Source organism: Pezoporus occidentalis, unplaced genomic scaffold, assembly GCF_034315485.1.
Source record: "Pezoporus occidentalis ecotype Australia unplaced genomic scaffold, CSIRO_AGI_Poc_V1 ctg50, whole genome shotgun sequence".
Classification (NCBI taxonomy): domain Eukaryota; kingdom Metazoa; phylum Chordata; class Aves; order Psittaciformes; family Psittacidae; genus Pezoporus; species Pezoporus occidentalis.
Window position 1 is genome coordinate 4117442 of NW_026915836.1, and position 22635 is coordinate 4140076.

The 22635-nt window shown below is 45.9% G+C and overlaps 1 protein-coding gene across 1 annotated transcript; it reads right to left on the bottom strand.

The window, feature by feature from the left end:
* Positions 1 to 1244: 1244 nt before the first annotated feature.
* Positions 1245 to 21788, bottom strand: DTL (denticleless E3 ubiquitin protein ligase homolog). Its single transcript, XM_062637102.1, has 15 exons — positions 21739 to 21788; positions 21447 to 21572; positions 20500 to 20598; positions 20126 to 20187; positions 19914 to 20034; positions 19373 to 19438; positions 18114 to 18229; positions 17523 to 17596; positions 16551 to 16654; positions 15224 to 15328; positions 13150 to 13262; positions 9521 to 9610; positions 8840 to 8978; positions 3317 to 4155; positions 1245 to 1840 (listed from the first exon to the last, which is right to left on the bottom strand). The coding sequence occupies exons 1-15, from the start codon at positions 21782 to 21784 to the stop codon at positions 1772 to 1774; spliced, it is 2169 nt and encodes a 722-aa protein (XP_062493086.1). The 5' UTR covers positions 21785 to 21788; the 3' UTR covers positions 1245 to 1771.
* Positions 21789 to 22635: the final 847 nt, after the last annotated feature.

Below are 22635 nucleotides of genomic sequence, written 5' to 3' on the forward strand. Positions count from 1 at the left end.
AATTCAATCCCAAACCTACCTATTTTAGAATACATTTCTACTAGCTCCATCTATCTTAATGTCCAGCAGTAGGTTAAAACTAAAGAAACAGATCCTTTACATTCCTGTTTTCCCCCAGATACTAGATCTATTCAATCATCTTTAAAAATCCATCTTCCTTTAAAAAACAGAAACTACCTACAAAAGCCTGAAGCATTCATTACATTTCCCACTTTCCTAATGGCAACTCCTCAAAGCTCATGGGATCATGGCCTGTAACCCAGTAAATAGGAGAGAGTTGTTCAGCTCCTGTATGTACCTGAGTGCTCCTGGTAAAAGAAGTGATGTGATGATAAAAAAAGCACACTACACATTTACTTTTGCCTTGTGTACCTTTCACAAAAGCCACCTTCTCTCCAGCCATCCATTTCCTTGCGAAATAGATCTACATCATTACATAGAAACCAGCAGGTTTTCCTCTGATCCTTTTCAGCTTCTGAACTGTTTGATGCTCCTATAAAGTAGGCATGGAAACCTCAGATGGAAAACATGAGTTAGCTGGAACGCATCCCTTTCAAATACCTCCATTCTTTAGCAGCAGAAAAACTTAACAGGGATTCATTGGTTTGATTTTGGGTCGGTTTTATTTTGGTTTTATGTTCACAGGATCTATTATATCAGAAGACATTAAATGCTCCAACCTAGGATAAGGATCTTCTACTAGCTCCCCTGGCAAAAGCATGACTGAGGAGTTAGTATCATTAGCCAGCAGGACAGTGATCTCGTTTCAGTGACCTTCTTCTATCAGCCTCAGTGATGACTTACAGTGGCAAAGCACTTAATATCAACACGTAAACCCTGTCAAGTGCTTTCTAAAATGTCAAGTGCCCTTCCCCCAGTCTACAAGCTGTTGTTGTATAGATTCTGTACTAGAAAAGTGTTATGGAATTATGTCATAATAACAAGCAGTTATTAATGCCTTTGCTACAGGTTGGATCTGTACGAGATGGCCGATCAATGGGCTGTTATGGGATAGAAAATACTGGCAATAAGTTTGATTTTTCAGAGAAATAAAAGTCCTCAACAGCTGTAGTGCTGATGGTTCAAAAGCCAGCTACATTGGTCAATACAGAAGTTTTCAGACTGGAGAAGAAAAGGGATGGCAAAAGGAGTACAGGCATTACCTACTTCATTATACTTTGTCTCCACTTAGACTGTAATCACCATAGGACGGATACAGGGTTTTTAGAAGTCTTTTATACTTAACTTCACACATTCTTAAGCTCCCTGCTGGAAGTGGGTGGTCATTGCAGTACTAGGAGAGTAACTGCAGAAATGCCCTTCAGACCTACCTCCACAAAGTTTCTCTACACACATTCCAACAAACACTTGCTTTCCAGGAGGGTGCAGTGATTGACACATTATTAAGTAGAGGAAGTTTCAACGGCAGCTTAGTAACCTAAACTGACAAGCTGTATGTGCCTGTCAACAACGCACAGCAGAGCTGGTGCTGTCTTTGGACTCTAACAGTTGCCATGTGAAAAATACTCAGGTTTTCTTTATTAAAACAATCCATCATCCGGAGTCAGTATGGACCACGGGTAAGTGTGGTGTAGATTGCCCACACTCAGCTGACTTCTACTGTTAACAGCTTTAAAAACAGAAGAACAAACCTCCAAGTTTGTAAATGTCTGACAACAAACTGTAATCCCAGTGCTTCGTTGTCGGTGATGCTAAATCCGGTCTTGACAGCAGTGTCGACATCCATCAGGTGCCACCGCCGCATGCTGCTTCAGTCGTTCTGTGGCTTTCTGTGGAAGTATGTGCAGATTTTCCGCATGGAAACTGAAGTGGTTGCAGCCTAGAAAGAAGGAAAAACCAAACAAAACCGACAAGAAACATTTCTAGGTTAACAGTTCGTATGCTGCAGGAGCCCTAAGTCTCCTCTCCATCACTGCTCCAGTTTGTTTAGCCTCCCAACTAAGATAGGAAAGGAAAGGTTCCTTGCTGTAATCTGTTTGTCTCACAGATAAGAGGCTTACTACCTACAGGAAGCATTGGTAAATCCTAGGGCTGTCTTCCTGCCATAGGAAAAGCACTCTGGCTGCACTTTCAGCTTCCCTACAGCAGATGAGAACTGCAGATTTCCAAGATGCAGCAGATCAGTGAATACTGCTGGTATTCCAGGCACCTCCTCAGGCTTTGGGTGCAACACAGGAGCATTCCAAAACCTGAACTAGAGCACACTGGGCAGGAAAGGTAATCATTCAATAGTAATCTCCCCCGGAGGCAAATCTTTCTGACTTGTGTTTAAACATGTACGGCATAAAGCACAAGAAGTTGTAGGTTTCCTATAATCAAGGTTTCTTGGTACAATCATTATATGAAGAGTTCAGCTTTTATGCATAAGGAGTTCCTTCATATCTGATAGAAATGCTGCAAGAGGTGAAATCAGGTAAGAAATGAGATACCAAAATAAGCCTTAATGATAGCAATGACTTCTAGCATCAAGTATCCAAACGAGAGTACAACTAAAATTTAATGATTGAAAGTTGTACCTAGCATTATACTGAAATTAGAGTCAAAGACACTGCAGGACTTGGAGTCCAGTTTCAGAGACGAGCCAAGTCTGGTTTGGTTTAATAAGGTAATTATCATTTCTCAGTTTGCATGTTAAACCCTCATGCCCAGCTATTTTAGCTGCTTTATAAGCTTAACTTTCAGATCCTGGAGTGAGCTCTGTGCCAGGGTTCTTCTACATCAAAACCAGGATTACGTAGATCGAATCCTGCCCTCTGACTCCTTTACAATTCCTTTATTTTCTGATAGTTTTCAAGTGAAGGAACCTAAGGCATTAGTTAGCCCCATGGTTTTAACATGGGTAACAAATCCCTTTGCTACCTGGGCTAGAATTTAGCACTTTCTTCCACTGGCAAGTGACTTTCCAGTAACATAAACAGGCGGATGTGGCAATGATACATATATGGTAGATCTGCCAGGAAAGGCGCTGCCATTGTTGTGCTTCTCAGAGTGGAGATGATGGCTATGTCCTCTGAACATCCAGCCTGGGACTGCAAGGATCTCTGAGCAAATCTGTGCCCTAAGTCCCTTTAAAATGAGGGAAACCACTAGCCTAAAAATGATGTTTGTGCACGGAGAGGATTAGTAGATGACAGCATTAACTTATTAACTTACTAGGCCAGAAACCATCCCTTTTGTCCATAACCAAAGGGGATTGGATAATTCTTTGAATGCCTGAGCAGGAGAGAACAAACAAGGGGAAGAGTAGCAGCTATGGACAACTTTCATGGCCATTGGCACTCATTGTCCTACTTACAGTTCTTGGTGGAGCGGCTGCTGCCTCTTGTCGCTTGGCACCAGGACTGCAAGATGCTGGGGGGCTGTTGGATGCATTCTGGCTTCCAGCTCTGCCAGTCCGTCGCTTCTCCCCTAGAGCAGACAACCAGTTTTTCCTTTCAGGTGAACTATTCTCTTTATCCATCACTTCAGTGGCTTTCCCGCATGGAGGTCTGAAAGGATGGGGGTCAGTTTGAGGGCTCAATTGATTCATATGGCTTCCAGGAAAGGAAGGCTCTTTTGGGCTGTGGTCGTTATCCAAGCCAGCCAGGCTGAGGGAGCCTTCATCACAAGCTTTTTGGTCTGCAGCCAAGTGCCAGAGATTCAGCTTGGATTTCTTCACTGCGTGGTCCAGTTCAGTCACACAGCTACAGGCCTGCAGACACTTCTGCCCTGCATCTTCCTCCTTGCCGCAGTCGAGCCTTCTCTTGGCACGCTTTTCAAGCTGTGAGTGCGGGGCTTTAGGAGGGCAAGTGGCTTCCAGGACACCTTGGGTGACTTCTGCCAGGGCTTTTCTAGGAGAAGGAGCCTTTTTGCCCACTTCTGGAGAAGGGGATGGAGTCCTTGTAACCCAGTGCTTAATGGACATCTTGGAGGAAGGGATCAGTCTGGGAGAAGCACATGGGCTGGTTCTTGTCTGCTTGCCTGGGGTGCAGGCTGCAGCAGACTGGGTTTTAAGAGTGCCTGTTGGAGTGTTTGTAGACAGGGGAAGGTCTCCAGAGTCAATGGGAGCACAGGCAGCTGGCTGTGGAGAGGACACGGACAGGCTGCCTGCTGTGAAGGCCTTGGCAGGAGTACTCTGTGGGCTGGCTGGCCGTCCTGGTAGGGGAGAAACAAGTAGTCTGATGAGGAACACAGCACAGCAGGGTAAAGACAGCCCTTGTATAAACACCCCTTCTAACTAGGAGATGAATTCAGCACTGACCCTGCTTCTCAGGCATACCGTTTGCATTAAGAGGTTGCATAAATCCATCTAATTTTGGTTAAACTTCTACAAGTCTTATGTAAAGCCCTCTGTCATATTGGCAAGTATAATACAGCACGTTTGTGTAATGCCTGACATCTATCCCTCCTGTAACAAGCACTCTCACATAAGCTACAGCCAAGGGCCTTGGCTGCATAGAGACCTCAGAGCAGCTTCCAGTGTCTGAAAGGGGCTACAAGGACACTGGAGAGGGACTCTTCATCAGGGACTGCAGCGACAGGACAGGGGGTGATGGGTTCAAACTGAAACAGGGGGAAGTTCAGGTTAGATCTAAGGCTGAAGCTCTTGCCTGGGAGGGTGCTGAGGTGCTGGCACAGGGTGCCCAGAGAAGCTGCGGCTGCCCAAGACCAGGCTGGACGGGGGGCGGGGGGATATGTGAGGTGTCCCTGCCCATGGCAGGAGGTTGAAACTGGATGATCTTAAGGTCTTTTCCAACCCAAACCATTCTGTGATTCCATGACTGCCGGACAGACAAAACAGATCTTGAATCTCTCAATTCTGTCTAGCTTTGCTGGAAGCCTTGCAACAGCTCAGTCCAGCCAGCTCTGTACTGAGATGCTGCCTGACAGAAGGGCTGGTCCCCAGCTGCACCACCAACTTCAGGGGTTGCACAACTGAGCTGAGGGACAAAGGCACTGTGAGCAGGTCCCACAGCTAGCTACGATACCGTGGAAGCCTTATGCTACCACATGAATACTGCGCCTAGGCAGGGAAGACGGGAAAAGAAAGGAGTGAGAACAGGAAAGGACACACTTTCGTTCTCTTGCCTTTTTGCTGGAGGATTCCTGCAATGCTATATGAGGATGGTAGTTATTTACCACACCCAGGGAGATGTGAGACATTCTTCACCCTCTGAACAAGAACTTAAATTCCAAAGAAAATCAAATCTGTCACTCTAGAAGATTGTCATTTTAAAACAAATGACTCCCAGACAGATATTTCACAGTGGCTTGTTTGCTCACTAGCGAAGACGTAAACCCCACTGCTTTTAAAATGAGCTTCTGAATACACAGCTTCTTAGAACAGTAGTCATAGGTAGGGGCATAAGGACCTTACTAGTGACAGTGTGAATCATATATAGCAAAGATCTTGATCTGCAGCACTATTAGAGAGGTTTGGTTTTGCTTTATTTTGTTTCGTTTATTGCTATCACCCTCCACATCGGTGTGCTATCACCACAGCACATCGGTGGGTTTGTTAGATGCCTGCTTCCTCATTCATCTAGCGTGGCATGATGCAACTAAACAGGCTAGCACCTTAGTTACTCTATGTGTTTCCACTGCTGAGCACAAGAGCTCGAACCGTTTTCTGTATACCAGGGATTTAATCTCAGCATTAGCACTATAAAGCACTTCATTAGAACAATGAGAAGTCTAGTGTGAATAACCTGCCATTTTCTTTTGGGCGCTGGGCTGTCTCACAAATAACATGTCAAGTGAGCGCCTACATGACTCTTTGATTATATACCATACTAAGCCTCTTTTACTAGCATTATCTAGTATCCAAAATACAAGTGCCGGTGCATCAGAGCAAAATTAAATAGGATTCCATACTAACGCATCCCACTACAAATCACTAACACAAAACAGAGTTAAAGGCTCCTTTTCCTATAAAATCTGCTACTTCGTAAAAACTTGCTTCAATCTGGACTAATAGAAAGTAACTGCCAAAATTGCTTCTCATATTCTTTACTTTAATGAGCACTTACAAGACAATAATATCTCAACTGGGGAATTAGTGGCTCTTAAAAATCTGAGCTCCTAGAGGAAGAAGAGAAGTAGCAAGCTCAGCAACTCTTGGTCCCTTAATGATCATCTACAAATTCATACAGTGGAAACATTGCATGACTAGCTTGGTACAAGCACTCTTGATCCCAGAACAGCCTGAAAGTTATTCTGTGGAGACACTGGATAGGGGAAAACAAAGCTCTTCTGAGAGCTGGATAGGTGTCATGGCAAGAAGCAAACCCAAACTCGAGAAACGTCCCCAACCTTGAGATAAAGAATATGAAGATCAGGTTTCTTTTAAAGACTGCATGCATTATTCAGGCTTCTACTAGGCCAGTTCCAAGCTGTTGCCTTTTATGCTACCACTGAATGTCATACAATACTGTAAATACCTGCAGTCACCTGCGTAACACCAAAGGAGGTTATTTCAGTTGTTTCCTACCTTCTCTGCTACAAATCTTCTAAAATGATATTATCAATCTCCAGATTGAAGTCACAAACAGCCCATGCACAGCCCTGCTCCAGGAATTTGATTACACAAAGGAAATGGAGAAAGTGGGAAGCCACAAAAATCATTCCTAAAGGGCAGGAAATTGTGCTTGCTACACTTGATGATAGAGGTCAGCAGCCGATACACAACCTCTATCTCACCATTTGTTCCACGAAATGGGTGGGGAGCTACCTAGCTCTCATCCCAGCAAAGTACTTTGCTTCTTAGCTCTGAATCAGTCTCTGCAGATAACTCCTACATGCTAACAGCACGTGCTTTGTGCTCGAGACCCAAGGTCAGCAGGAAGCCTGCTGTTGCGTTTGCAGTGTCTGTGTACTTCCTCTTTCCTCCTGTGTTACTTCAATGCAGCAAGGGCGAGGAGAAATAAAGGATTTTTCTGGTATAACTGCCAGAGCTGACTTGTGAAGTTTTAACGTAAAAGCTACTTCAGGTTTCAGGCTTCTGGACTAGACCTGTGCCTGCTTCTCTTTTGCTGAAACTAGTACGCAGAGTGAATTTTGAGCCCTCTCTGAAGCAGAGCGTGCAGTTTACCAGCTACAGAGTAGACCTGGCACTCGCCCTGCTATTGTCCTGCAAGCTTCCTGCAAGACTGCTACTCACTGGCAAAAGGTTAGAGGTAATGTTATCCTAGAGGTAATGTTATCCCATTAGGAGGATTTGGAGACCTTCAGCCTTTATTTGTGTTAGCCAAGGTGAAATTCATTTGGAAGGTGGCTAGAAAAGATAGGTGGAACACAGGAAGTCAAACCAGCAGCTGCTGGGAAGCTATTGCATTCTTAGCTTCAGAGCTACTCCACAGAGAAGCTCATCTTATTTCACTTTCTGGGGGTCTATTCGCCTTTCACCTACTCTACTATAACAAAACATAGGCTTCAAACAAGTTAAAGTAGTGTTATGATCCAGGGCTTCTTTCTTCTGGCCTAGGGTACTGTTCAGTGAGTAGCAGTGGTGAGCTGTGAGAGCCTGCTGCACAGCTTGTCCGGTCACCTAGGCATTTGTTAACTAGCCTTAACACGTGAATAGGTTAATGCTACTGACTAATTCTGCAACATTACGATCACATCACGATTGTCTACACACATTTTAGAAGTACTTTCACTATGTGGCGTTTGTCTACATAGACAGTACCACTGTATGAAGCTGGGGAAAAAGCAGTAATATTGATAGCAGCAGCAAAGAAATCTGTGTAGAATTCAACTGTAAGCTTAAATTTTAAACTAATTGTGTGTGTGCCTTTACCATAGTAGAACAGGCCAAACTGTTCTAACCTACTAGCACACAGAGAAAAAGGAATGTTTGGATGATGAAGGAAGGAACATCATGGGTCCGATAACTAAGGAGACAGTAAATAAGACCAAGGATGCCAGCCTTTAAGATAGCAGAGTGGTGCCCAGCATGGAGCGAGATCGGAACAGAACAGAAGCAAGGACATAGCAACTGCTAACTGGGCACTAGGACCTTGCGAGCATGCGCAAGCACTGAGGTCATTCAGTAAACACAGTGAGGAAGACTGTCAGTGACCACCAAAGACCCCCACTCAGCAAGAAGGCGCGTGCGTAATTAGGATGCAAATAGTATAATTAGTTCTGGGAAGCTCATGAATATGTAGATAGTTTCCTGGGAAAGCTGTAAATATGCATGAGTATGCTCAATATAGAGCTGCTGTCGGCAAGTATTGGGTGCGCTCACCTTTGCGGAGCTACTCGCGTGTGCGCCCAGCGCTGCAATAAAGAATGCTGCTTTCTGAAACTCCACATTGAGTCTTAGAGAGCTTCTCTGACCAACTTTTACAGTAACACAACGACTGGGCAGGAGGAAATAGTTCAGAGTTCCAAGGCTGTGCATGCGCTGTCAGCCCTTTACCGGATTAACTAGCAACCAAGGAAAAAGCATATGATCATACTGCTTTCAGTCATTATTTGATATAAAAAAGTGTGATTTGCTGCTACAGCGCACACACACATTAAACAGCACACACGACATCTCCTTTGGCTATTCAGTTACCGAAACTTGCTTATTCCCACTACAAATCTGGCTGCCCAACAAGCTGTACCAATGAATATTTGCACTTCAGTCTGGTCGTACTTCAGCACACTTGTCAGCTATTTCAGCCTGCTTGTCTTGATGGTGGTAGAAGTTATTACAAATAGAAGTGTTTGTCTGGCTATATGAAAAAATAGGAGAATAATAAGACAAGCCAAAGTTTTTTGCTGGTACAGAGAACAGCCAAACTTCAGAAGCCAGGCTGCAGAGCTGGGTATCTCAGCTTAGGGGCCTTACCTGCTCCATGCTGTCCTTGTGGCTTCTTCTGAGTGACCCAGCCCACCAAGCTGACTTTGCTGGATGCTGACTTCTCCTCCTCAGGACGATGTTGTAAGCGCCAAATCCTCACAGTGTTGTCATCAGAGCACGTGGCAATCTACAGTAAAAACCATTTTGTTGGAGTAACCAGGGCACATCCTATGGATCACCAGCCAAATGAATTAGAACAGCTACACCCGACACATCATACCAATATGAATGAGGGTGAAGCCTGGTTGAGGGGGTACAAGATATGCCCATAAACCAAGCAAAACAATCCAACTCTGTTTCATTACTATAACAGACAGCAGTATTTGCTTTAAAGCAGGCAAAGGCTGCTGCCTTCATGACTGTTCTGCTGGAGAAATCTCAGTCACCAGGAACCATTTGCTTGTGTAACTCTGTGATAAGTGACAGAGTGCTCAGGAAGGGCCAGCACATGTTTAGACATCTCAATCACCCAGCAGACAAAAGCAGCCATGCTGCTCTTTGCACCTGCTGTGAAGTCTGTCTCTATTACTCAGGGCCTTTTCTGCTTGGGGACACACAGTTGCAACACACTGAGAAGGTCAGGTTGGACAGAGCCTTGGGTGCCATGGTCTAGTGTGAGGCGTCCCTGCCCATTGTTTCATGGTAAAGATAGTATTCCAGAAAACAAACCTTAGTGAAGTCTGAAGGACACCACGCAATGGAGGTAACTTCCTGAGAGTGACCAAGGAGTATCCGTGGAGGAAGGCTGGGCTCAGAAACCTTAAAAGTTCCGTAGAAAAACAAGTATGACAGTCAGAAGCCCTGCAGTCTAATACATATCACCAAAAGACTCCTCAGCATATGAATACTTCCCATCTTTCCTATATGAGATGGATAAATCAAATGCCCTCAGACTCTCATCATGAGGCAACAACCGACAGAACCAGCTCACGTTTCAAGAGGGGAAGCAGCTGGTCAGCGCTGAGATGTACTGACTTGCCTGGAAACACTTGTTCAATTCAATTCCTGCTACACATTGGATTTCTGCCTCCAGAATTGTCACCCCAGAACTCAACACAAGCATTTTACTCCAAGTACCTCTACCTACTCTAGGTAAGATGCTGAAAAGCTTGGGAGGCTCATACTTTGAATGAGGATAGGCAAATACATTCTGCTGCTTTTTTACAAATGCCCCATAACAGGTCGATGGTTCGTTAAAGGAATAAAAACTGCCACCAACAAAATCCTATAGATGAACCTTCACTGGCTTCAGAACTGGCATTTGCGTGACTGCCAAGCGCCTGTAGCTCCTCCAACCAACCAGCTGGACCAGAAGCACTCTTAAGAGTTCGTAAGAATACCTAGTAATCAAAGCATTAACATGAATCCTTGATTACAGGTCATGTTAAGTGCTAGATACAGCTGAAGCTAGCATTAAGTGGTCCAAGGAAGAAAGCACACATCCGTACACACACACAGAGATTATACCCAAGTTTTCATGCTTTCAGCAGGCAATCCTCTCTGGAGCTATGAGTCACTGTTATCAATGTGACATTCATAAGGGGGATTTATTAAGGGGATTTGCATAAATGACTAAGTGAATGAACAGATCCTTTACTGTGTGGGCAAAGGAGTAGACATTACGTATAGATTTCAAAGGAAGATGCAAGACTTCTGATTTACACTCAAGTTTTGCTCTTGTGAATCACCTCCTACAACAGCCTGCAAACCCACAACTGAATATCCAGCTTCAGATCTTTAAAGCTGCTCTGCTACGAACAGGTTCATCCTAACAGGCAGCCTTTTCTTTTACTGGCATAGCAGAGGCAATCACTTGACTAAATGGCTTGGTCAGAATATTCCCTTCTCTGCCAGAACATGCAACACCATGGAAATTAAATAATTCCCATCCCTATGATGGGAATAAACAACAGGAGATCTCAGTGCAGAGAACACCTTTGTTTATTTTTAATAGCAATCTTGCTCTACACATATAACAGACACAACAGTGTCATGTCTAATCAGTAGTAACTGATTGCTGAAAGGAAACCAGAGGAACAGAATTACTCTTGCTGAGACACACCGATTTTCCAGTATACTGGTGTGAATTAAATCAACTACACCAAACTGATATTATTGCAGACTAAAGGGACGTGCATAGCTATAACTGTGTCCACTGTGTTTGGCAGAAGACAGTAGGTCAGTCCGTGCATATTAAGCCAGGATTAGCCACAGCGCATGCTGCTTTTTGCCCGATTTGACAGGATATTGGTGGGGAAGTGGGAGCTATTCTGGAACGGGTAAAAAGAAAGAACTAGGAAATGAGACTTTATCTGTTACTCTACTCACTGAAACAGATGTTGTATCCATCTTTAAGATGCAGCACAGAATGGTATATGTATAGCTTAATGTACCACAAGATACAGAGGCACTTAGAATTCCGATGCTTGGAGAGACCTAAGGGTAACTTAATCCACCTCAGAGTGGTCCATACCAAAGGACTCAAAGGACAATGGAAGTATATTTCTATATAGGATAATTTTATTACCAGAAGCTATCTCAGTTAGGTACCATTTTTGTGCAGAGAAACCTCTCTGCTTTCTGGCTTTTATAATCTTTGGGTTGTTCAAGAGTCAGTTCATTAATCAATGGGCTAGTAATTAAAAAAAAAACCCAAACAAATGACACAACAAAGCAAGTGTTCAGTGCCTAGAAGTGATTTATATATGGAAAAAAGACTGAAACAGCATCCTTGTCAGCAAGAACTTCTAGCCACAGTGTTCCTGGGAATGCTGACCCAAACACAACTTACACTGCTGCAAAAATCTCTCAGAGACATACTCTGAACAAGGTCCTGCTTTGTGTTTCATTCCTCAGCAAGGTCTTCCTCTGCCTTCATCCTTTCCTATATATGAAAGCTAGCGCTCTTCATTAAATTCTTTCCAATGTTAACCGTTAATTGTTCATGCAGTATCTAACCATGTTTTTTTCACAGCATGCCAGGAAAAGACACATATGTTTCAGAGTCAGATCTGCCAACATTTAGAACAAATTAAGAAGCCTCTGGATATGACACATCTCAAAAGAGATGGTTTTGCTCCAAGGCCCACTTTCTAACATGACTGTGATTAAAAGTAATCATCTGATGATTTAATAAATATGCAATATGATCTGTTACTCATATGTGATAGCAACAGAAGCCTTCTGCACAAGAAGGCATTCTCAATATGCCTAATGCTTAAACTTTGAGGTGTAATGACATGTATGAATGCTCTCAACCCAGTCCCAGCCAGTGTTCCAAGAAAGTATCAAGGGACACAGATGCAGGACACACAACTCAAGTTTGCACAGGTATTTTTGCTGAACTCACGCAGCGCATGAGGAAGGTTAAAATTACACCACTTGGCACAGGAGTAGCCATGCTACGGCACTCCTGCTGCTACTGAGTAAGCATCCCAGCTGCTTACAAGCGTTCTCCAACCAAAGAGACTACGTGCTCAAACCACAACCTCAGCAGGCTGACCCTCTGCTCTGAAAGGTTTGTATTGTCCTTTCCAACTCCCCTCAAAAAGGGTAGACGAGTCGGCATTCCCTAAAAATCCCCCAAACCTGAAATAGGCAGTCACCTGTGGCTGCTGCCTATTCTACTTCAGTAAGAAGTCTACTCTGCTCCCACATGGGGAACAGAGCTTGAAGCATGCCTTAGTCTGAGGTCCCTGCTATTAACTTGGTGACATTTGCATTTCCTACATGTCAGTACCAGGTGCCAAATGACGAAGCCTCTTGGCTGTCAGATGGTGCTTTTCAGTTTTGATGAAGGCTATGGCTGAGCCCTTGCTGTTCTGCAAACGCATTAACTGCTGTACATTAAGCATGAGGAAAAGCTACGTCTGAACCAAGAGCTTGAAAAAGGGGAGGTGGGGGCAAAGAGTGCCCTTTAAAACAATGGAATTGTTAGTTTCTGGCTAATACTGCTAAATATGAGCCAAGAGCTGTCTGTCTACTTGCCACAGCTGGCTGAATCAACAGGATTGAAAGAGGATTTTAATACCCATTAAAACCAGATTAAGATCAGCAACTTCCAGTAAGCAGCAGTGATGAGAGATGTACTGATGGCAGGAGGTTAGCTCTGTTCTACATTAAACAGTTACATCCAGCCTCAACAGCAACAAACACACTCTGGACACAACATGCCAGGAGCTAAATCCATGCTGCTTTGCGGAGGAGCGGGAAGCAGGGAGTGTCCTACATGAACATGAAAAGTAAATGAAATGGAGCAGCTCTGGGTTGCAGACCTGGGTCTCTCCCAGCCACCTCACCTTCCAGATGTATGCATTGCAGTCACTCGAGCCACTGATCAGGAACTGGTCATCTGGGCTGGTGCTGGATTTGATGTAAAAGGTTGAATTCTGGTGCCCGCTGAAAACTGCCACTGTGAAGAGAACAGGGTAAAACACACAGTAAATAGAAGCCCTACTCAATGCGCAGCCATGGAGTCAGTTGAGCAAGGAGGGCTGAGCTTACAGGCTTTTCCTGCCTAGCCACATATCCTCTGGAGAAAGTGGTTGCTCTGCTGCTCCCTTGCTCTGGCTTTTCATTATTCAATGAAAGCCCTTCAGGCTTTCCAAATGAAGCAACAATGCTCTCCACATCATTAGGGAGCAGTGGCAGCTTCATCGAAGCTTTAGCTTGACCCCTATCATAGGAAGGCTGAGACCTGGGCTGTCCCGCTATTCCAGTTAAGGTTCCTTGTCTCTTCCTCCCTCAGTCACCATCACGCCACTACATTAACAAGAGCAGTCGCACAGAATGCAGAGCAAGGGCCTTCTTCCACCCAGGTGGCAAGAAAAGCACTCACTGCTCCTTTGTCCTGCTGTCAAAATCTTTATTTCATCAAGACTTACATCATGTCAGCCATGCTGCCTGTATTAAAGCCTTGGCAGTGTTTGCTAAAGCCTTGAAACCATCACCCCGAGTGCTTGCCATTCCCCTATTGCGAGGGCCCAAAGAGCTGGCAGCTGGCACAAGAGCTGAGCGTGGAGCTACAGCACTTGGCTGCATTGTGTCCCATCCTCTCGGCAGGGGAGAATGAATGAGTTTCTCTGACTTAGTACCCTCTACCAGCCCCGTTTTAATAGTGATTTTGGTAGAGAAGGCAACCCGCAGACCAGAGGATGCGCAGCTGCCTTTGGCACACATTGAAAAGTTGCAGCACCCCAAAATATCCCCCAGTTTTTACCCACAGCTCCCTCAGAGCAGTGGTTACCAGACAGCCGATCCCTTCCTAAGCCAGACCAACCAGAAAGTCCTGTTATAGCGAGGATGAACTCATGTCCCCCTGCGAGCTAAAAGCTGCCCCAGTACTACATAGAAGCAGCCACAATCTGGGTAGAAGCTGCTGAGCGAGGAGACAGGCAGCATCCTGCAGGCAGGCGCTGCCCTCTGCGGGAACAGCAGCACATGTTTTATCTGGCTGGATGAATCCGGGCTGCTTGCTGGGCTTTATCAGCTGCACATAGAAGGGAAGAGCTCCATGAGGAGGCCGAGGATGGGATGTGCTGTGTTTTGGAGGGACAGGGCAGTGAGTGGATTTCCACACCTCAGCAGTGGCACTGGGGTTAACCTCAACATCTGAGCTAGTAATATTTACTACTTGCAGCACTTCTGGCCTCTGGAAGCGTTCCTACCCACCAGACTGCCTTCCTGAGGAGCGGACAGAAGGACTCATTGTTCACTTCATGTCAATTAACTGAGAGGCTGAGAAAAACCAATGGAAACTAAGTCGTGTGTGTGGCTGGAATGCATCTAACAAGTCTTGCTGCCTTCTGAGGAGCAGCCACTGGCTTGTGACAGAGCCGCTCAGTGCACCAAAGGCTGTGGGATAACCTTGCCAATGGAAAGGTCACAGACGCAGAACTGAAGGAATCTGAAAAGCTGAAGCATCTCCAAACGCCTTCTCCCAGGGGCTGTGGTAGAAGCTACATTTAAAAGACACGTTAAAATACCTGAATACAACATCTCAGGTGATCCCTCTACATGGATTCATACCTAAGAGTCTGAGACATCAGTGACTACCAGTGAGTAGATTCAAACTTGCTTCAGATGGGTTGCAGCTGGACACTCACCAGGTAACTAGGACCAACATGCAAGTTACCACTAGCCTCTGTCTGGGTGAAGCGGCATAAATTTTTGTGCTATTCATTTTATATGGATAGCTCATCCCAAAATATGAACAGTCCTTGTAACAGGTAACTTTAAGCAGAAGAGCACGGAATAGGTTTTGTAAGTGTTCGATCTGGTCTCTGTCTCTCTCTATCACAGGGAGAAACTCACCCTTCTACACTTTACAACACACCTATTTTTCGCAGTTGTTTTCACAGATACCATGCTTACCTGGAGTGCTCCTCAAACTTGTCATACTGAACATGTAGATACTGTCATCAGTGCAGTTAGCAAACAGATTAGCACCGGTGGAATCCAACACCAGGCTGGAATATCCTATTGACAAAGAGAGAAATTCTTCATAGGAAGTAACTCCACAAAAAAACACTCCAGACAGTTCGGAAAACAGGCATTCTCAAAGAACTCCAGAGAGGGAACTTGGGAAAGGATCTCTATCACGTATGAGATTGTCACTGTACAGTTTGTTTGACAGAGCACTTCCTGGAGAAGGGAAGTTTCTATGATAACATATATTTAGGAAGCAATCTCACCTTCAGAGCAGGCAAGTGATTTATTTGCTAGTTTCAAGTGGGTAACAGGAACAACCAATTGTAGAAGCAGAGATTAGAAAGAAAGAGAAACCCTCAGGCTTTGGTAGATTAAACCATCCTCTGATGCACCAGTGACTCAGGCTCAAGTAAAATCTTTCCCCTCGAGCAAATTACTTCACAACCAGCTCCTTGAGGATTTCCCTCATGTTCTTGGGACTGCCACTCGACCATTACCACATTTAGATGAGACACACCAGCAGGAATTGCTGTGTTGCACCACAGCATTGTAAGTCGTTAAGATACAGGGAAGCACAGAGCAACACAGACAAAAGCAGTACTGTTTTTGATAACAAACAGCTTCAAGTGATGCTCAACTCTGGAAGATTATAATGTAAAACCCCAGTCCAGTCTGTTGTCTTTGCAAGATAAAATGCAAATAAAGAGTTCAACCTGATTTCTGCTCGTGCATCAACACAGCTAGCTAAATTCTACCTCAAGAGCTCTATTATTCCTTCATCTCCATTTCTGAAAGTGCACGGCTGAAGCTTCTCCAAGTCTTTATCACTGTAGTGATGATACAGAAGTGGGGCACTTTCACTCTTCAACTTGGAAATTCGGTATTGGCCACCAAAATACCCTGCTGAGCTCATCAGTCTGATCAGTAAGTGCCTCAGTTATTAATTTATGGGTGCAAACTGAAACAGGGGAAGTTCAGGTTAAATATATGGCAGAAGTTCTTCCCTGTGAGGGTGCTGAGGCACTGGAATAGGCTGCTCAGAGAAGTCGTGAATGCTCCATCCCTGGCAGCGCTCAAGGTCAGGTTGAACAGAGCTTTGGCTGACATGGTTTAGTGCGAGCTGTCCCTGCCCATGGCAGGGGGTTTGGAACTGAATGATCTTAAGGTCCTTTCCAACCCGAACCATTCTATGATTCTGAAGCGAGATGGCCCCGACAGTACTTCTTAAAGTCACTTTGCACTTTAACAACTACATCCTCCAGTAACTTACCAAGTTTGCGAGTACTGGTCCCAGGGTAGCAAAAGGACTTGCAAGGCATCGGGTCCTGACGGTAAGCAGCGTAGTTCTTGCGCAAGTCCCATACTTTGATCACACTGAAACAGAAAAGCACAAGTGCCTATAGCTTCAAAATTCCTTTCGCAACGCCGGTAGGATCTTTTAAGAGCACGGGAAGCCTGGCTGCTCATTCCTGAGGAGTGTCCAGTGCTTAGGAACACAATGGAGCAGGAGTAGAGATGGGCTGAAAGCAAACAACTGATCTGCTGGCTATGGATGAGGAAACAGCACTCTCTTCTGTAACTAACACAAGGTACAAGAGCTTTCTTCAACTAGTAATAGGAATACAGAGATGCCTTTATACTCCTGCTATGTAGGCTTAAAAATAAAGGGCAGGAGAGTCAATCTTATCTGCCCCAGAAAGCCTCTGACCACATGGAGCCTAAAGAGTAGAGTCCTGGGAAGGCAAACTCCATGTTAATCAATGAGACGGTCTGCTCGAGCTGAAAGCTGCTGCAACAGATCTGGCACCTAAAAGAATTCATCTTTTGTAACTCAAGGCAACATTTTCTCAAGCATGCCTACACATATCCAGGCACCAACCACCCACTTGCATCCCAAAAGAGCTGTCTAACAATAGTCTGTTTACATGTGGTCCCATAGGTCCAGGAGAACGGACAGAGATGGTAAGAACTGCTCTTGTTCTGTCCCATAGCCAAGACACTAAAAGGAGCATTTACCACATAAGCACAATTTGTCCCAGTGCTGCAATCTCCAGTAAGGAAGAAAAGTGCATTCAGCTTTGCCAATGCAAGCTGGCAGAGTGGCTCTGCTTGATTCTAGCTAATAGTGACTCTATAGCCTTGTGGGCTCACTGAGTGATCTTAGGGAAAAAGCCCTCCCAATCTTTTTGGGCCACCAGGAACACACAGAATAGACAGAAAAGCAGGTATCCACCCTCCTTACCCATCAACAGCTCCTGCAGAGATAAGAGTATGCTCATCCTGAAGCAGCACCACAGTTACACTCTGCTGGAAATCCTTCAAAAGAAAAGGGAAATAAAGAACTTTCTTTTCTTTCAAGGTCTTGCTGCTTACTTCAAGGCCAAGTGAAAACTGAGCAAACCTCCTCCAGCCAGGCAGGAGAACCTGGCAATAGCAGATGCCATTTAAAACACAACAATCCTCCAAACGCTCCCACCTGTGAAATTGCCACTGAGCAGTACGTGTTTGGGCAGCTGTTTGAGACGATAGCTTTCAGGTGAGAGATAAGAGAGCTGCCTTCAATCACCAGGTTTAGTAGATTAAATAAGAGCAGGACATGGTGCCTGCACGAAGATGGCTTTGATGGCACGTGGGCTGTCAAGCAACTAAACAATGTCTAAAATTAGCCACAGCAAGTGACCATCACACAAAAAGCTACCTTGGCAAAGACAAATGGAAGCATTGAGCACATTCAAGCCAGGCAGTTCTCACGATGATTACTTAGGGAGACTTCTGTGAGTACCATTGTCCCTAGAAAAGAGGCCTATATTTTGTTTGTGCCCCAGATACCTACCACCAAGGGAGCAAGTCCCCTTAGGTTCTGCCTCTTCTTCTTTGGTTTGGAAGGAGTCTGTTTGTCAACCACATTGTGTGCTCCACTGATTTGCTTCACCTGCCTATAAAATCCATCTGAAAGAAATCCAAGCCGTCTCCGTTATAGCTTCTATGCGATTTTGTTATCACTTTAATAAACCAGGCATCAGCTTGGAATAAATCCTAAACAGTGGCTGAGACTAACCTTCGAAATCATCTCCGTATTCTGAAAACAACAATGGTCAGTTACATACAGAACAGATGAGAAGAACACAACAGAAAACAGGAGCATATGTTGCAAAAAACTCCAGGTCAGCGTAGCATGGACAGTGAAACTAACACTGGCTTTTGGAAACCATTACCCCTCGGTCTGGTATTCAGCGTGCACCCTGGCCCGCAGCACTGGTTTCAACCATCTCCTCCCGAGCAGAACTGCACTCACAGGAAGATTTCCAGTGCTTTTCCACTGTACTTTATAATCTTCTATTTAGCCTCTTGCCTGCTACTTCCCATTTTATGAAGCCTATTGCTTTACTACTGACTTCTCTACTTTCTTTCCTATACCTTCCACTTCAGCGATGCAGAGCCCCTCTTTTTCCCCACTTGCCAGTTTGAAAAGCCAGGGAAGCTGGGACAGATGGGAGAATGAGACATTTTCTGGCAGCACAGGCCAGGAAATTGCTGGGACAGAGCAGGGAACTGGAAGAGGCATAAGGGCATGACCTGACCAGGGAGGGAAAAGCTCCAGAAAGAGAGGAGCAGAATGAGCTCACCCTGCATTTAGTAGGTGTCCTCACAATATATTCAGTTGCTCCCAGCAATCACAAGCTCCTTTGATCCTGCATTTTCTGCCTGCTTTCCTGCTCTGGCAGAAACCTTCTGGATGGCTCTGACCTAAATACTCTCACCCAGCCCATCCACCTCTGTGCTGTCCCCGACAGGGATGTATTCTGTATTCCCTTATCTCCTTACCAACACACAGGGTATTATCAGGCCAGGGCGTACATCATACTGCAGATCTGAGACTGTTGAAAAAATGTGTTCTTTATAGAAGAAATACCTATTCCACCTTTTTACTGCACTGGAACAGTACACTCTTACCTGACAACCCTCCTTTCCTTAACTGAAGTGTTACCTATACTATAAGCAAAAGCACTATTAGGTCCAACAAGTACATCTGGGTACTCTTTTTACACAAGACACCGGGCTTTTCGGATACACATCAGAAAGTTCAGTTACCTTTCTTGTTGCATCTGGTATCCCAAACCATGATGTTTCCATCTCTACCTCCAGTACAGAAGACAGCTGAGAGAGAGAAAAAGAGTGCTATTAGCTTCCAAAAGCGCTAGTGTAATTAACTAAACACAGTACATTGCGATCTATGTGCCTCTGGCTCTTCTGCCCCAACAGAAGCTGCCAGTCCTAGGAACTTGAAAATCAGGTCATTGTTCTGCTGTACTTTTTAACTAATTTCCTTACTCTTACTGTTAGTTTTTTTTTCACTACGACTCCAGAGAAGTATTGAAAGAAGTATTTGCACACTTCAGTACGGAAGCAGGTATCATACCTTAACCTTGCCCAAGACCAGAGATGTGCACACGTTAGCACCAGGTTGCTGTGAAGTTCCAGGTTAGCCTTGCTTCGCTGGCTGGGCTGCTGCTCAGTTGGCCTGAGCTGTTTGTAACTGTCAGTTTCTAAAGCCCTTTTTTAGCCCCCAGAGTACCCATGTGCCAGGGGGAAAGAAGGAAAACGACAGACAACACGGGGTATCAGCATTTACCTCTCTCAAACCTAGAAAAAGCAACTGACTTGAGGCTACACTGGTGACCTTTGCACGCGCCAAGAAGCTCGCCAGCTCGCACGTCCCACACCTTGGCTGTCTGATCTCCTGAGGCAGTGACCTTCAGAGGAAAACAGAAGAAGCTTTTGTCATTCTCTGCACACAGCTGCCAAAGCCTTGAGCATAAAGTTAGGTGGCAAATCACTGCTTACAATCCTGTGCTCCCCTGGTACCCAGGCAAGGTCAAACACGGCATTGGAGTGAGCCTGCCATTCTAAAGAGGAAACAAAAGCCAAGATTAGCTCCGTGCATTGCAGAAGACTAAGGAACATCAGGCACTGAAATCAAACAACTTGGCCACAGCTTGCCTGAGGCATGAAAAACAACACGGAACAATTCACCTACCGCTGCTGTTGTAAGAGCACACTCCTGCTGCTGCCTTGTAAAGAAGGCTCAGCAAAGTATATGAAGGGATGTAAGTACTGCCCACATTTATGTTTAAAGGACTTGCAAAAAGCTTTCCTTGATTGCAGTAAGCCACGTGCCTGTCACACCAAATGCGGATCACCTTCTGTACAGCACTTACCTTTAAAGATGTGTTTGCTGGGGGTTTGAGCTTCAGCATCGTACAGTCTGACAAAGCCTTCTTCATTCGCAACTGCCAGAACATGCTCCCAATTCGGGGCTGAAAAGAAATGGAAAGGTAGCTGTGCATTATGCAGTTCATTCATAATCATGCCCCTGCTCTTTGTGAAGGGCCACAGACACATTAAATCCCGTCAAACGAGGTACTCAGCAAACAGATGGCTGTGAAATAAGCAGTGTTTACATAGCAATTTAAATTACAATGCAGAAAGATTGGCAAGCATCTTTTCTAAATGTTCCACGCAGGAGCTGCAATACTGCACGTGGGCAACCAAATGGCTCCAGGAGCAGCTTCTGTCCCCAGCTGTAATAGCTTTCTAGTTACAGTTCTGTGTATCTATACTATTTATCACCTCCAACCTCCAGCACTTTCTATGGAGCTGAGGTGGAAAAGCAGGAAACTGCCTTGGACTAAGCTCCCCCCAGGCTGGGAGTACTACAAATGAGTTTTGTCTCATATACGCTCCATTCATCATGCTTTTGCCACGGGGAAATGCTGCACGTGGGGCTAGTGGCATCCATGCATCGCTGGTTTCTATGCACTGTTCTCCAGCCTGTTACCTCTTCCATATATTTTGAACAAAGCCCAGTTTCAGCCCTGCAGCCTAGCGCTGCCACCAAGAGAAGGCACCTCGAAACAAAGAGCCATTAAAAGGAATGCTTTATAGTTGCTTCTTTAAGGGAATACATTCCACCGGGATATCTAGGAGCAACATGATCCAATTTGTATCACATCCGAAAGCAAGGACGCTATCCCCAGCCTACAGTAAAACTCGGAAATCAAGCAATGAAATACAATGAAATCCACAACCCCAGCACACAAAACAGGAGCGGACAGCGGTGCCCTCACCCTGGCCCCCAAGGAAGTCCTTTCGGAGATGACTTTACCTGTCGAAAAGGCGCAGCCGAACGGAGGGACCGGCATTCCCGTTTCCCCGTAAGAGAGATGGTCATCTTCCCGCCTGCACTGGTAGCCGTCCAACAGGTGCTGCAGAGGAAGCGGCGAGCACCGACCTGCAAAGACACAACGAGACGAGACCGTAACCGCACCAGACGCCGCCCGAAGGGCTCCGAGACCGCCGCTGCGGCAGCGGGCAGCCCCGGGCTGAGGCTGCCGCGGTCCCGCGGGCCGGTGCACAGGCGGCAGCAGGGCGGTGCAGGGCTCGGCCGCGGTACTCACGGTGCGGCGTGGCCGAGGCGCGGCGGAGCAGTGCGCGGCACAGCATGGCCCGGCAGAGAGGTAAACCGAGTCAACTCCCGCCACCGACCCGGCCCGCCAAAAGCGCCCTCGGCCCCTCATTGGACAGCAAGTGCATTCAGCGCCGCGCCTTCTTCCGTCTGATTGGCTGGCGGGAAAAGGCGAAGGCTTCAGGACACACCTATCACGTACCCTAGCGTTCCAAAACTACTGCGCATGCGTGAAGTTGCTGACCTACTACGCATGCGTGAACTACTACGCACGCGCAAAATATCCAACCTACTGCGTCGCTGGTTCTGACCTACTGCGCATGCGTACCGATCACGACCTACTGCGCATGCGTACTTCCCAGGAGCCAGTGCGCATGCGTACATGCGTCGGAGCTAATGCGCATGCGCAACATTTCTGAGCTACTGCGCATGCGTCACCGGTTCTGCCCTACTGCGCATGCGCAATATTTCTGAGCTGCTGCGCATGCGTCACCGGTTCTGCCCTACTGCGCATGCGCAGCATTTCTGAGCTACTGCGCATGCGTCACCGGTCCTGATCTACTGCGCATGCGCAACATTTCTGAGCTACTGCGCATGCGTCACCGGTCCTGATCTACTGCGCATGCGCAATATTTCTGAGCTACTGCGCATGCGTCACCGGTTCTGACCTACTGCGCATGCGTACCGACCACGACCTACTGCGCATGCGTACTTTCCGGGAGCCAGTGCGCATGCGTACAGGCGTCGGAGGTTCTGCGCATGCGCAATATTTCTGAGCTACTGCGCATGCGTACCGATCACGACCTACTGCGCATGCGTACTTCCCAGGAGCCAGTGCGCATGCGTACATGCGTCGGAGCTGATGCGCATGCGCAACATTTCTGAGCTA